At 28.5% G+C, this 17,158-nt stretch overlaps 2 protein-coding genes across 3 annotated transcripts; one reads left to right on the top strand and one right to left on the bottom strand.

Annotated features, from left to right (window-relative positions):
* Positions 1–23: 23 nt before the first annotated feature.
* On the bottom strand, positions 24–11,068 carry LOC105199190 (rhodopsin). Its single transcript, XM_011166165.2, has 6 exons — positions 10,880–11,068; positions 10,173–10,508; positions 8,863–9,110; positions 8,513–8,771; positions 4,718–4,884; positions 24–645 (listed from the first exon to the last, which is right to left on the bottom strand). The coding sequence occupies exons 2-6, from the start codon at positions 10,500–10,502 to the stop codon at positions 513–515; spliced, it is 1,137 nt and encodes a 378-aa protein (XP_011164467.1). The 5' UTR covers positions 10,503–10,508; positions 10,880–11,068; the 3' UTR covers positions 24–512.
* On the top strand, positions 10,386–17,059 carry LOC105199193 (DNA replication complex GINS protein SLD5). 2 transcript variants are annotated; one of them, XM_011166167.3, is made up of 3 exons: positions 10,386–10,503; positions 15,126–15,253; positions 15,339–17,059. In XM_011166167.3, exon 3 carries the CDS (start codon positions 15,341–15,343, stop codon positions 15,986–15,988), a length of 648 nt encoding a protein of 215 aa, XP_011164469.1. In that variant the 5' UTR covers positions 10,386–10,503; positions 15,126–15,253; positions 15,339–15,340; the 3' UTR covers positions 15,989–17,059. The 2 variants fall into 2 exon arrangements, with proteins under 2 accessions (XP_011164469.1, XP_039304679.1); XM_039448745.1 differs by lacking the exon at positions 15,126–15,253 and having other exon boundaries at positions 10,395–10,503; positions 15,339–16,669.
* Positions 17,060–17,158: the final 99 nt, after the last annotated feature.

Raw genomic sequence — 17,158 nt, 5'->3', positions numbered from 1 at the left:
CAATTAGAAATTCTCATATGTAATTGCTTGCAGAATTTCTTTAATTCTATAAAATTATTACAGACACGACATTATCCCTTCACAGCGATGTAATACTTTTAACGATATTATATACTTACTAATTCCATAGTGATCATGTATTTCAAGAGGTGATAAAAGTTACAAACTGCGCTATGAGCCATTTGTGAGAAGTTCGTCTTGTGGTGCTGCCGAACCATACAATGTATCATAGACAGCAATAATAAAACCGTTTGGAGTCCTCCGCTGTTCGCATATTGGCTTGGCTTTGCTTCGATCATAATTAACCGTACGATATTGTTCTTACGATATAAAATCACGTTAAATACATACTTGTTGGTGACGTGTATCTCTTGCACGCGATACTTAATGCAGCTATTTACATGCTTAATGATGTGATTTCTTTATGACAAGAACATTATAGCGTTTCATGATTTTTCCACTTGATAAATCTACTGTATCATCAAAAAATTGATGTATAGAGCATTATTATTTTATGCGGCAGGTTTCTCGCCTTCTGTGACCGTGGTAGTCGTGGACATCGTATCCGCATCAGACACTGACTCGCTGGTGTTGCACGCCAGAGACGGAAACCTTTGGAAGAGAGCAGCTCGATATTTGGGATGGCTAAAATCATACAGAGAAACGATCAACGTCGCTGCAGAAACATGTGAAACATTTAATTTCAGGGTTGGTAAAAATTACAAGATTTTTTTAAGAGTAAAACATTACTTTTTTTTTTGTTTGAAATATATTTTAAACAGTGTTTTTAAAATATATTTAAAATAAAAATACATGATTTAAACATGTTTTAAACACATAATATAACAAAGAAAAAACAAATATATTATTACAAATTTCTTAATGCAATTGTATGTCTCTGAAATAACAATTATATTTTGTTTTAATATAAGAACTACTTAATAAGTAATTATTTTCAAATTTAGTTTTATTTCTGTATAAAAATTTTAAAAATACATAATGAAGTGCTTTGATTATATAATCAATGGCTGAATTTAGAGCAGAAGAAATAGTTTTGTAATTGTAATTTTTTTAATTTTGTTTTTAAAATAAATGTTAAAAAGTAAACTTAATATAATTATATATCCTGTTTATTCTGATAAAAAAGAATATATATTATATAATTGCTAAAAATATACAGAAAAGAAGGTGTTATTGTAACTGTGTAGATATTATGGCCATTCGTATTATCTCCGTTATTAGGTGACGAATTCTAGAATCTAGTAACGTATAGAAGTATTTGTTTAGTATTGTCATTATACAGTAATGCTATATGCCAATATACAATAACTGACACTTGTTATAAGGAATATAAGGTATTTTTATTTTCAAGCACTTTACTTTTGAAACGCTTAGCAAGGTATATTTTAACATTTAATTACACATACATTTACTTTTTTATTCTTTTTAAACTTGAGTTTAAAGTAACATATGAGTATACACTCGAGTGTTATTTAATTTTTTATATTCGGCTATACACATTCCGAGTTATATAAAATTAAACAATAACTTGAAATTTTGCTAATATTCCCTTACGTGAATTGACGTCTCAAGAAATCTAATATGGCTTTTTTTCTAAGTTTTCATATTGAAGTAGTTATTCGATAAGAGTTGATTGTAGTTCTACTTCTAGTTTATAGTTTACTTTACATGTATTATAGATATTCCGCAATATTTTCTTTTTATTTTAAATAAATATATAATTTTACAATAAAACATTGTTTTTTTTTTAATTAAAATCAATTTTTTTAATTGATTATTATAATGAACCATATTAGTACCTCTGTTTCTCTTTGATTTACTGCGTAGTGTCGCACCGCTACATATTTATGAATAATATTCAATGTAACAAATACGTCAACTTTGAGTTTAAAATCTATTGAAGAACAGTTTGTTGAATATAATCATTAAGTTTTCAATTTAAAATATTGATTATTAACAAAGTTATTATATAATATGTAAGTGGGAGTAAGTGGCCATAATACAACCTTTTTTACTTAAATATTAGAATCAAAATAATAGAGTCAAGAATAATCTTTGTTTATATCTTATTGTTAATATACGTTTTGAATAAGACTTATATTTTATAAGATGATTCTATTTTACATTTACGGTGAGAAACATATAAGAAAAATCAATAATAAGCGTTTTAATTAGACATTCGAGTGTTATTAAATCTTAAATTTATACATTATAATAGTATGAGTGTAATATTGAAAATGAACGTCAAAATGAACGTGTTAGACTTGTTTAGCCTCTTATATGTGTTTAACAATTATGAGATACATCTATCAATTCAAAAGACACATGTAACAAAAATATGACAAATATCCAAATATACAACAGCTGTTTTGATGATCAAGTAGTTTGTTTACATAATTACTATGATGTAATCGATTTTGTTACAAGCTGTTGCCATCAGTTTACTTATACTATATACTGTAAATACTATTATAAATACTGTACAAATTTGAAATCTAATTACAATACTTACGCCTTATTAAAATGCTCATTATTGATATTTTTTATATGCGAATTAAGATTACATATTGAGCTATAATGACTTTTTGATTTAAGCATTTATATTATATATAAATAAAAAATTAGTCTAAAATCTATCTTGTCTTTCTCTTATAAAAAATCTGTTTTTAACATTTGTTTTAAACACGTTTAAAACATGTTGTAGATAATTGTTTTAAATGTCACAATCTTCAGTATCTATTAAGTGTTATACTGAATTTTGAGAGCTTTTTAATTAAAAAATGCATTTATTGAAAAAAATGATACATTAGAGAGGAGAAAGGAATTATATGGAATACTTCGTAATATCTTGTATAATTCCAATTGAATTCTGAAAGTAAAATTACTTCGTTACAATCTATTTAGGCATTTTAAAATAATTACTAGTCATTAATATACACTGCATTTTTAGAAGGTCTGAATTTCAGCTTTGCAAATGGCAGAGATTTTTACAGGCGACATGTATTAATTTTTTAACTTTAATCTAGTTTAAAGACCTTGAATGTGGCTTTCAAATAATGTAATTGAATTTAATGTGTAACGTAATATGTGTTTGAGTTCAGTATATAAAGTTATATTATGTACGCGAGAGTCGTGAGCCATTTGCATTACGAGCATTATGACCGCTCTTGCGACTCTACACCCTCATAGTGGATGTTGCACAATGCTTACTAGCAACAAAGACATTATTTTAAAAATTATTTTTTAAGTTAAAGAAATTATTTTAAAAAATTATTTTTTTCAAATAAAATGTTTTTTTTTTAATGTTTATAAAATTTTTATTTTAAGGATATCTCTATTTTCAAAATATTAAATATTGAAATGAGATGATGTAACATTCAAGTACTGTGACACAGAACAAGGTAGACAAGCTGTTCAATCGTTGAATGTACAATTGAAATAAATCTAGGCCTAGGAGTAGATGTGAATGATGGGAAACATATTGTAAATTGGAAGAAAGAGATGTCATGTGTGAAAGGGACAAAAATATTTTTCTGCTGTTTCTATGTTATTTATTTGCAAAAGCGATTTGTGAAAAAATATCAGAGAAATCGACGAGAAACTGTAGACAAAAATGTAGATAAAATACTGATAAATTTGCGGGTAATATTATAGAAAACTTGAAAGAGACATTTCTATGCATTTTTTACTGTAAAATTTGTTTGCAGTCAAATTGAAGAGAAACTAAAGACAAGACTATAGAGAAACACGGACAAATTTTCGGAGAATTTGTAGAGAACATTGTTGAAGAATTTCTCGGTATTTTTTCCGCAAGATCTATCTGCAAAAAAATTGAGAAGAAAGTAATAGCAAATTCTTACTGCAATCACAGAATAAATGCAGATAAAAAGAGGAACGGTAGAAATATTTGAAAAAAAAAAGTTTTTGGTATTTTCTCTGTAAAACATTGCAGAGAAATTTAAGAAAAACAAAAGATTTTCAAGCAGTACGCGGCACTGACGTTAGATGGATACGAGAATTATATATCTTGTAAGTAAACAAAAAATTACAGAATAGAATAATAATCGTAGCATCTTGTAATTTTTCACTCTTGTCTTGATAAGAGTATTTTTTGAAAGAAAATCCCCAAAATTGGACTTCAAATAAAAAAAAAAATAAAACATATTTAATGGTTTCATTGAAAAATTGAAGTTGAAATTTGAATCTTTACGATTATTTTTATATTAAAATTGTATTGAAATTTTGTTAAAATTTTTTTGCTAATTCTCTGCAATTTTATCATATTTCTGCATAATTTCTGCGCAAAGTGGCCTAATTTTGAAACAAACAGCGGAAAAATGTGCAGAAAAATATTTTCGCTTGGAGGAAGAAGGAAAAAATGAATCAAGTGGAAAATAAGGAGATAAAGATGAGTAGATGCCTCTGAAAGACGTTCCGTGTCACTTTGCTTGTTAAGGTATTATCTCTTCCCCTCCAACACATGACATCTCTTTCTTTCTATTTCTCATCCTTCACCTCTGTTCCTAAATTTATTTAAACTGTAAATTTCAACGGTTAAACAGCTTGCTTACCTGTTCTATGTTACAACATTTATAACAAATACGAATTCTGTTTTTGGTTCATCAATCATACAAATCTTTTTTACATCCATATCCATATCTCCATATCGTAAGAATGGAATTGTTGTGGTACCCACCTGATGCCGTACACAATGGGATTGTATACGGCGTTGGCTTTGGCAAAAACAGAACCCCAGATTGTAAAAAGCGGGCTGATCGTCATCGTCTCGAAGATGCCCGCATAATTGATGACCAGGTACGGAGTCCACGCCATGAACCACAGCGAAATGGTCATGAGAGCTATCTATAATATAATTATATCATAGCGCCGTTACAGTAACCATATAAAAGAGGAGAAATTGATTCGACATAAAAAAATAGTATCAAATCAACAATCATGTCTCATATATTATATAAGCAAAAATATATTTAGTGCAAAACTTAATGTGACATATGTGGTTGGAAGTAAAAAGCATATTAGAAAAAGTTATAATAAACTATGTAAAGTGAATTTTTAGATTTGATTTTTTTTATGCCGAGGTATGAAGAGAGAATATTAAGAATGAGGGAAGTATTTTGAAAAACTATTGGGAAAAAGAAAGGTGCGTGTAGTAAAGAGAGGGAAAAGTATACTACGAATATATATTAGGGTCAGTTAAATGAAAACGAGACAGACTGTATAACAAGCATGGTTCGGACGTTGGTAACTTTTTTCTGTGTTTTATGGATGTGACCTCTATTGGGAATTAGGGGAGAACAGCGCGAATGTTCACTGCTGTGTCATTTGTTTGTTAGATGTGCTCGAAGTGAAGTCAGCGCGTCGTGTGTTCGTCCGACATCACTATGGAGGCCGGGAAAGAAGAACAGCGAGCGTGTAATGCGGTTTTTGACTGCGAAAGGGATGTCAGAAAGTGCAATTCAAGTCCAAATGCCTGCTGAGTATGGCGAACACAGTCACGTGCGCGTGTATTTACGTGGAATAAATGAATTCGAGAAAATCGTTTATTCCACGTAAATACACACGCACGTGACATACTGTGTTCGCCATACACAGAAGACATTTGGACTTGTATTGCACTTCCTGACATCCCTTCCGCAAATCAAAAACCGCACTACACCTCGCTGTTCTTCTTTCCCGGCCTCCATAGTGATGTCGGACGAACATACAACGCGCTGACCTTACTTCGAATACGTCTAACAAACAAATGACATAGCCGTGAACATTTGCGCCGTTCTCCCCTAATTCCCAATAGAGGTCACGTCCATAAACACACAGAAAAGGGTTACCAATGTCCGTACCATGCTCGTTATACAGTCTGTCTCGTTTTCATTTGACTGACCCTAATACATATGAATAAGGTATATATGCGCATTGTTTCAAAGTCAAAAAAATATTTTTTGTTACATTAAATTATTTGAACTTTTGTTTTTAAAAAATAAAGATTTAGAAAGAAATAAAAATATGAATGTATTTCATATTCTAAATTATGTTGCTCGATAATGGTATTTATCTGAAAATTATCCAGATAAAGCTATATATAAATTTTTATCGTTTATCTAGATGAATTAAAATTAAATCATATTTATTTTATCTAAGATACATTTACATGTAATTTTATCTTATCCTTAGCTAGATAATTTTAAGTTGTCTGAGCGCATTAACCGTGAGAAGTAGAAAAAGCAAATTATTAAGAAAAGAAAATTTAGTAAAAACAAAAATAATGATAGAAGAAGGAATAAGGGCTTTAATTAAGTCACGAAAATAATTTCCCATTCAACGATATAACTGTTATACAACAAATTTGTTATATAACATTGTTGAAGGAAAATTATAACCAAGAAGTTTATAATTGCAACTTGATATTTGCTAGGAAATAATTTGAAAAATCTGAATTCAGATTTTTCAGATTTTTTTAGATTAATAATCTAAAATACTCAAATGAAAATATTAAACTCAATCAATTTGTTAAATAAAAATATTTATACCTGCTTGAACTACTAAGGACACAAATATTTGAATTAACATAATATTTAGAGGAGAAGAGAGTAATATGGCACCCATTTTTATTTTATTGAATAATTTGTTTATAATTAATATTTTCTATTGAAACTTGAACGATTACATTTGTCAAAGAGTTGTTTGACAAATTCTAGGCTCAAAGTAACGAGATATTTATTATTTAGGACGTGATTTATAAAAATCTAATACCCTGCATAATCGGTGGCAGAAAAATGTGGTTGTAATATGGCTATCTATAAAAATAATTTTAAAAAATTAGTTTAGTTTAAAAGAAACACAGTATCTTGTTACAAAAATTATTATTTTTAATTTTCCATTGTTTAGAATTTTTCTGCGTTCAGAAACTTTAGAAATTTAGTTAGAAATATCATTTTATCCCTGTTTAACATGAAACAACAAGCATAAAATGATATCTTTAATGTTTCTAGACACAGCTCTCTAGAATGACAATCGATTTATCGAAGAAATATTTAGATATAAAAATTTCGCTTAAAAAATCATATTAATGAAATTCCATATTGTTTTAACTTTGTATAACTCGAAATATGTATAGCTGAATAAAAATAACAAAAAAAAAACACTCAAATATTTGTACATTCGTGTGATAATACAATCAAGTTTAAGAATAATGAAGAAGTATGAGTAATTAAAGGTTAAAGATGTACCTTGAAAAAGTTTAGAAGTGCTCAAAAGTAAAAATATCTTATAACAATTGTCACTTATTATGCATTGTCATATTAGCATCACTAAAAAACAGCGGACTACTAAATGAATAACTCCATAAGCAATTGTTAGAATACGTCACCTAATAACAGAGATAATAGGGGTAACCATATTGTCGACAGTAGCCATAATACCCTCTTCTCCTTTATTATATTGTATTATACTCAAAATACCCTATTTACTTTTATTTCGCAATCCAATTTTGAAAACTCATCTTCAAAATTTTATTATTATTTTGTCAAAATTAGTAGAGAAATGTCATAATATTGCGTCTTTTATTTTACTTTTTCTATTATTGCGATTTTTTTATTACAAGAAATAAAACTTTGCCGCGGCTATCTATTGACGATATTGCATACTGTTCATCTGATCTCATTACAACAGAAAAAGGAACTTCTTTTAAAGTAATTAAAAAAAAATATGAAAAATATCTTTCTTAGAAATGTTTATGTATGTGCATTTTGATATATTCTAAGAATTTCTCATTCTTTCTCTGTAATTTCTAAAGAAAACATAAAATCTGAAAAATGTTAAAAGATATGAAAAAGTTTGCATCTTCTCTAAAAGTCTTCACTTGCAAAGAATATATCTTCATATATATAAATTCTAATATATTTTAAGGTTTCTCATTCTATAATTTCTAAGAAAATTTAAGTCCGAAAAAATTTAAAGTATTTTTTCAGAAATCTTTCATAAATTTAAAATATGAAAAATCCTAAAAGAAAATTTTATCAGGACTTTTGCCTATGTAAAAATTAAAGTAATAAATTTTGTACAAGAATATAAAACCTTTAAAAAGTTTGATAATTTTCAATTTCAAAAAGATTTTTTTATTTTTTTATTTCAATAACAATAATCATAATCTAAAGAGCAATATGATTGCTTTAATAATATTAAAATATTTCAATGTTTGTTTTGAAGATATTGTTATAACTTATCCAACACTTTTTTCTGTCTACTCATAAAAATTATTATGTATTAAATAAAGATGATAATTTTTATATTTTTCTTAATAAAACAAATAATACAAATTTCTTTATGTAAGCAAGTTATGTCTGTTTAAGGGGTCTGTATCAAATTCTTTAAAAAAATTTTATATTCTTGCTTATGTGCGAGACAATGTGCGATTATTGATTGATATTAATTTGTTTTTTGCGGAGAGAGAGAGTTTACAAGGAGGAATCCTTGCCTTCGCCAGTCTACATTCGGCGCTGGTGTTCTGGTTCTCGGCCGATCGCAGGGAAGCGACGTTCATTTTTTTCGCTTGCTTACGCATGTTCTTCTCATGGGCGGCGACAGCCTGAATGATGAAAAAGTAGCTGTAGATGATAAGGAACAGTGGCATGAAATAAACAAAGATGCTGTAGGCCAAGATGTACGATCTGGAGATCATATCCTTGCTCAAGTAATCAGTACCACAAGCAGTCATGTTGCCTTCAGGCACATAGCTGTGAAAAGGAAATACATTGTCTATAATTAGTATCACTCTTAAATGATATTTAAATAATATATTTTTTTTTAGATTATTGCGTCTCTTACCGGCCCCATCCGAGTAACGGAGCGATTGTCCACAGTAATGAAAAAGCCCAGATGGCCAATATGCGAAGGAGGGCGCCGTTAATAGTCATTGGCTTAGCGGACAAGCCTTTGACGATTACGTTGTACCTGTCGAATGCTATCATCGTCATCGTCCATATGGAGCCACATCCGAACAGGGAGCCCGCCAAGGCGTACAATTCACAGAATAAGGGTCCCAGCACCCAAGTCTCGTAATAGCAGTTAATCACCTGTGAGCATCATCAGTTAAACGTACGTACAGCTTGCACCCTGTCGCATCGAATATATTTCGTTCACAAATGTGCTGAGAAAAAAGTTGTTAATTTGACTAAATTCCTTAACTTGATTAAATTTCTTTAGTTTAAGCATTTGTACAACCTTGGCCAAAAGTATTAGATACTTTACATTTTTTTTTTATATTTTTATAACTCTAGGGATTTAAATAAAAATTAAAATGTGAGTTATTCTTCCATAAACCTCTTATTGATACACAATACCAGTAACCAACAGGAAATAAGCAGATAAAAAAATTTCAGATAAATTAAAAACTATAGATGTTATAGATGTAAAAACTTTATATGTATATAACACTTGGATAAGGCTGTATATTTACATAAAATACTTGAACTTTAGTTTAATGTTTTATATATTTAATTTACGAAGGCAGATTTAGATTTGTGTCTCAGATTTTAAAAAATTAATTATTATAATATAGAATTTGATATCGTAAGTAAAGTAATATGTAACATTCAGAGGCTAATTGGAATTATAATACAAAATTTTTTCTCTCTTTATTGTTTGGGATTGACTGATAATGTCTTTTTTTTCTTCAATATTTTTTTTCTTGTGTGTTTAATTTGTTTTACGATTCTACAAAACATATCTTTAAAAATTTACTTATTTAAATAATAAAAAAATAATTTAAATAGATCAAAACATATTAAATTAATTTTTACATATGCATTGTTTAACAAAAATTTGAGAGAGTTAGCACTTAAATATTATATGGCTAGACTATATGTCTAGACTGGTGTTTCAGCCATTCGCTGCGATATCCGTCACATGTGCAACCATTCCAAACTTTAAAATCTTGTAACTCCAACCCTTGATCCTCGTTACTTTTACGATATCAAATTCCTATTAGGTATTGAACTTCCCAAAATCCGTGAGATACACACATGAAGCTTCCCTTATTAAATACTTAAACTGAAGAGATTTAATCAAATTGAAAAATTTCCAGTCAAGTTAACAATTTTTTCTTCTCAATGTAGCTCAGAACGACCAGTACACACCATAGTTGGAGACATGGCCAACATCATGATGAAATCGGAGATGGCGAGATTGATGACGAGCAGGTTACTTGGGGTACGGAGACTCTTAGTAGTGGTGAATATGTATACCACCATGCCGTTACCGATGACGGATGTTATGCCGAGGACACCGATGACGAAGCCGAGAAGCGAGTGCCACAGGGGGTTCATCGGTGGAAATTGGTACCAGTGAACGTCGACCATGTGAAGCATATCCGGCAGCACTTTGTCGACCACCGTTTGGTTACCAAATCCACCTCTTTGTGCCACCCATGTGTAGGCTGCATGGCTCGGTCCAGATGCAAGAGACATGGTAAACTATGAAAGAATCTCTTTATGTTAATTAATGTTCTCACACGATTGTTTTTATTTAAGGTATCTAGATTAAATAAGGCCCACTTAATTAATTTCTAATAAAGTTTTTTGTTTATTTTTATTAAAACAAAATAAAATTAATTAAGTGGATCTTATTCAGCCCAGACTTATCCTATTATTTATACTCATTTAATCGTCTAAGCATTTAGAAGAATTTGAAAACGACGATGTGAAGCAAGGATAACAAATTGCTCAACAAGTCAACCAATTAGCAAGTTTAAAATTTTACGCGAATTCTCAAGTTTTTCTTAATAATTGTGGATAATCACGATGGAAAAATAGATATTCCAAACAGACTGTCACGCATCGCTCACCTCCGTTCGTGCTACTCGGAAAAAGTCGTCGCAGTGAACGAATTAAACCAAGTAACTTGCGGGATCGATGTCGCCAGCGTGATTTTTTGTAACGGTCTTTTTGTGAAGACGCTTGCAGGTAGAGTTCCCTGTTCGGTTCACCATCGGTTGCGGCTCGGAATTCGCCGCGACTACATGCCACTCTTAAATACACGTCGCGTACATCTTACATGTTTACGACTATATACAATATCATTCTAAGTCGCCAAACAGTCTTAAGAAGTTCTCTATTAGATTACGCAGGATTTGGGAATACCTTGGGAGTACCTTGAGTGTCGCACACAGAAACCTTACGAGGATGCAACGAAAATAAAATGTGAAAGATCAACCGACGATAGAGTTTGACTAAAATTGACGATATCGACGATCTGATAACAGTATTGACTGATGTCTTAATTGTTGAAGAATCAGATTGTGTTAATAATAATTTTAATAATTATAATTATTATATATATTTTATAGAAGAGAGAAAGAGATGGTGGAATACCTTTTTTTTTTTTTTTTTTAATAACTCCATAATATTAACGCGACATAATTTTTATAAACACTAGTTCGTTAGCCATAGAGTTCTAATCATCCTATAGCTAAAAGTTCATTGGATATTGTATAAAACAAATGTAATTTATAATGTACCATAGAGGAAACACAGGATACGTTTGTGAGATAGGACAGGGATCGTGAAATGTACTAACAACTAATGTCATAAAAGATCTATTTTAATTATACAAAATTATTAATTAATGATTTTACACACTAATAAGTGCCGCAAAGCAAAGAATTGTGAATTTTAAATCCGGTAAAAAATTTTTCATATATAATTATATATAGTTATGCACAGAGTGGAGCATAATTCGTTATTTTTCGATTAATTTTTTATTTAGATGATTATTTCAAGAAAATTTTATTCGGCAGTCGCATTATTCTTTATTTGCATTATTCATTATTCACATTATTTGTTATTCATGTATTATTGATTATTATTTGTTATTTGTATTGTAGACATTATTTATTATTTGCATTATTCATTATAATATTCATATTATTGACTATTATTTATTATTTGCGTTATTTCATTATTTGCTTTATTCGTTTGCATTATGCGCATTATTTTTTGATTTGCATTATTTTTATTTGTATCATTTTTTTATTCACATTCTTTTATCATTATCTGCATATTAATTTCAATTTTCAATTCATTTAAATTAATTTTTGTTTGAGTCAATAAACTACACAGGTCTATAAAATTTAGGGTGGGTCTTGTGTTTTGAATTTTAAAGGATGTTTCTATAGGATTTTGATGCACTGATAATGACTACATTGTCTGTTTTTTTTTCATCACCCTCTATTTGTTAAATAATCGCAAAAACATTTTTTTTTCGAACTTGATTTCTTTTTACGAATTTTTTCGTAAAGAAAATAGCGAGGTTAGCTTTACGGCATTTTACGCAGAAATATTCTTACAATATAGAAAATATTTTTTCGTAACTTATAAAAATGTTTTATGTAAATCGTAAACAAAAAATTTTGAAAAATTCGTAAAAAAAGATAAATTTTTTAAATATAAAACCGAGTAATTTAAAAGAAAAAAGTCTTAAAAAATATTTGACCATTTAGCTGTATGTTGACCTTATAGCTTATGTTTCTAATTTAAATCTTTTCTGAAAAATTAATTTCCGACCATTTGTTAAAAAGTTTCTGAATTTAAAGCATAAATGCATCCCTCGCGCGGCATCAACTATACGGTTTATGGAATTTAGGAGGGTCTTGTGTTTTGAAATTTGTTGTAAATTTTTTTTTTTTGAATTTTAGAAATCTGACGGTGGATTAGAATTTAGCAACTCCCAAAACTTTATAATAGCATGCATAATGTAAAAATCCGCCCGTTCCCCGAATTGCTTATCTGAAAAGATAAAAAAGTTAAAAGTTAAATAATAAAGTTAAAAAATTATATTAAATGTTTTTTTACATAAATTAATTAATTTTAAATAAGTTAATATTAATTTCAAATTATTTTTATAAAATACTTAAATCTTAATTTATTAACTTTTTACCTAAGTTAAAAATTTATTTATATAGGAAGGAAAAGTTATTAAAAAATATATTATATTATACATTTCTATATAAGAAACAATATTTCTTTGTTATTTTATATAAATTTAATTTACAAATAAAATATTAAATTTGATCCATATTGTAACTGTTTGGTATTTAGAGTAATTTTAAATAATTACCACCTTCTAATTTATATAAATAATGTTTTTTACAATTAATTTAACTTAATTTAATCTTAACACAACTTTTAACTCTATCAGTTTTTTGTTTATTCAATTTTAACGCAAATAAATTAATTTTAGAAATTATTAATTTTAATTTATAAATTATTAATACACATTTAGAACATTTTGTGTGCTACACATTTCTTTTCTTTGAAGTATTAAAAACATGACTAAACAATGGCCTTTATCTTTCTTCCCTAAAAAAGAATTGGTATTTAGAGTAAAGACTTTAATGTGTTGTCAATCTCAGATTTTATACATTTAACCAAAATGCTTCAAAAATTTACTCTGAAATACATATGATTCATATTGTAAAGTTATTACTTTTTCTGTATTAATTTTTATTTTTATTTAAAATTTTTATTTGTATTATTTTCAATTAATTCCCATTTGTTTATAAGGATTTTATAAACTATTAAAAAGTATTGAAATTTTAATTTTAATTTCAATTATTGAAATAAATTAAAGATATTGCATTTACATTTTAATAATGCTTTAATAATGCTTTAATATAAAAATACAAATTAAAAAACAATTTTTTTTAATTAAAAAAAATCTCTTTTTTTCCAAAATATTTCTTCTAATTAAATATAAGTTTTTATAATATAATAATAAAATAAATTGTTCAAACGTAAATACAATCTTTAATTTATATCTATTTATATTATACATATTAAAAAATATCATTTTTCAGTTATTGAATAACTTACCTTTTCAGACAGCCAACACTTAAACTTAATTAAAATTAAACTTAATTAAAAATGTCAACTTTAAAGTGTTAAAGGACTTTTCTTTAAATCACTTTTGTTTCAAAGCTTTAAATTTTTATATGATAACGTACTTTTTTCTTGTCAGTTATATGATTAGCTGTACAATATTTATATATACAATTTTTAAAAAATAAATATACAAATATATTTTCTAGAGTTGTAAAATATATATTATAAGAGTTACTTATTTATTTTTTTGTGCCTATAAAAATAATGAAAATTAACGAACATGGACAATTTATTGTGTCTAGAAAGGATTTAGAAAAATGAGTATCAAAAAATATTAAGCAAGATTGATCTATAAAATTAATTTTTATTATGTTAAGAGTTGTAGGAACAAAGAACTATTTTAGTTAAAAATTACTGTAAGATGAAACTAACTTAAATTAAAAGTTAATTTTAAATGACATTTATATATTATAAAATGAGAATAATGTCATTTTTTTTAATTTTACTTTAAATAATGAAGTAATTATAAATATGGATCAAGTAAAATATATTATTTGCGAAATTAGTTCATATGAAATAATAAAGAAATATTATTTTTTATATGAAAATATACTTTTTTATTTACAATTTTTTTTCTTTTAGGTAAATTTTTAATTTAGGAAAAAAATTAATAAGTAAAAGTTTAAGTGTTTTAAAAATAACTAATTAAAATTAAAAATTAATTTATTTAAAAGTACAAAGTTATGTTAAAGGTTATTACTTTCTTGCTTTAATTATCATTTAGTTTTTAACTTTTTAACTATACATATAGTTACTATTCAATCTTAGTATTAATTTAGTTTTCAAAAAATGTTAATTTATGGAACCTCATATGCAACAAATAAAACTCCTTGATTCTAAAGTTCTCTAAAACTTTAATTGTGTTCACGATGCTAGCAATCGATTTCTAGCATATCGTATAGACAGGGCTAGTTTTACCATTTCCGATTTATATAAAATATATTTTAAATTAATTAATAATTAATTTTTAATTAAAACATTATGCTAGAAAAGATTAATTTTAAGTTTTAGTTGCCGTAGTTGATAATCCATGAATTTAATCGGTCGATTAAGTTAATCAAAATTGGTGAGACCGCAAGGCTTAAAGACGAAGACGAAAGACGCGCGGTTAAATTCAAACGTATCGATAATAAGATCGAGATAACTACGTAGGAAATTCGAAAGCGATTCAAAATGGTTCGAGAACATAGCGGTTGGCTGCGTGCGTGTGATGGAACGGCGATAACATCGTGATGATTTGTACGAATAACAGATATTTTCGAGGAGGATCAACACGACAGGTATAAAAAAGAACGAAAGCAAAATGAAGTGAATGCGGTTTCCTCGCGCGTAAATTATACTTTTAACGGTTATAATAACATACAGCCATGGACGAGAGTCTCGAGGACAATTTGCTGGACGACGGGGACGGCGTCGGCGAGGTGACGGCGCAGACCGTGCTCCAGGAAATCGAGAACGCCTGGATGAACGAACGATGCGCACCCGAGATCCTGCCGCATCAGTCTGACCTGGTGGACTGCATGCTGCAGCAAATCGCGCACATGGAGGAGAACATTAAGAGGTTAGATAGGAGCGATCTGCGAGCGCTAGTCCACCGGATGGAACTCGATCGGATCAGATACGTGATCAGCAGCTACCTGCGCGCGCGTCTGGAGAAGATTGAGCGATACACGTTCCACATCTTGTCGGAGGAGAGTAACAGGAGCCCGGAGGAGGCCTACCTGACGCCAGGCGAGCTGCGCTTCGCCAAGGAGTACGGAGACAGTTTGGAAGCGCTCTTCAAGACGGTCGCGTTGGATCACATGCCGCCCAACTTTCGAGGATTCGAGAGAAACAAGTTAACCGTTAGGCCCAATCTGCAAACACATGTGTTTCTTCGTGCCAATCAAAGCATCACTGGCATAGTCCTGCCTGGTACGAACGACGAGGTAGACTTTGAGGAAGGTTCGCAGCATATTATTCAGTACAGCGCCGTTTCAAACTTGGTTAAGTCTGGTGTGGTGCAGTTGATTTGATATTCTTAGATCGAGGAAGTGCAGCTGAGAAGGGAAAAAGTTGTGATATCTCTTTGGAACGGTATATAATTTTGTTTATATATAGTATCATACACACATTTCTATAATTATACACTAATAAAATTAAGATTTTAATTAATAAAACTGATTAAGAAGCAAATAATGATTTCTGTCAACTTTATTGTAGTAATGTCAAATTTAGCATTATTGTTTTATTATTCAATCATTTAAATATCAACAGAATTCACTCTCTCGTTTTCTGTGTAAAAGTACATAGGGTGTGTTCAACACTCACAATGCTCTTGGATAATTTCAGCCTGTTGTTTAATGAATATTAAATAAGGACAAATGACACAATTGTTGCGAGTGTTAAATGAAACATGTCTATAGTATCGTATGGCATTATTGTGCTCTCACAGATAAATTTGATTTATTAATAGTTATTTAATTATGGACATGTAGATTTATATTGATTGATTGTGCTGCAGTTAGTTTGATAAAGATATTTTCTAATAGAAATTTTAATATTATTGATATTCTCAGGAAATGTGTAGTTAAGAGGTAAAGGTTGTGAGTCTCTTTATGAAACAGGATACCTATAATTTTATTTAAATGTAATATCATGTACACAACATTTCTATAATTATACATTAATAAAAATTAAGATCTTAATGAAATTGATTAAGCAGAAGCCACTGATGATTTCTGTTGACTTTATTGCCACAGTATATGTATATCAAAATTAGCATTATTATTTGATCATTTATCAATATCGATAGTAACATAATACTCTTTTGTTTTTTTGTGCAGAAATTTATATAGTATCACATGGTATTATTGTGCTCTCATAGATAAATTCAATTTATTAATAGCTACTTAATTATTGAGATTATAGATTTATACTGATTAATTATACTGTATTTTCTTAAACAAAATCTAGTAGTTTTTTCATGATATTCAAATTCTTAGTTAAAAAATTATTACTGAAGAACATAGAACGCTACTTATAAAAATGTAATATAGGTATGATTGTAATTCAGCAAAAATGATAAATGTATTCTCTAACAGGAATATTGAACATGAAACAAAAATAAAGAATAACAAAATTGCAATTAAGGCTTTATTTTCCAAAATGCAAATGTAAATATTTAAATATTCATATAAGAAGTA

Source organism: Solenopsis invicta, chromosome 4 (genome assembly GCF_016802725.1).
Source record: "Solenopsis invicta isolate M01_SB chromosome 4, UNIL_Sinv_3.0, whole genome shotgun sequence".
NCBI classification, from domain to species: Eukaryota; Metazoa; Arthropoda; class Insecta; order Hymenoptera; family Formicidae; genus Solenopsis; species Solenopsis invicta.
The sequence above is the reverse complement of the archived record's forward strand: the minus strand, read 5'-3'. Positions and strand labels throughout refer to the sequence as shown.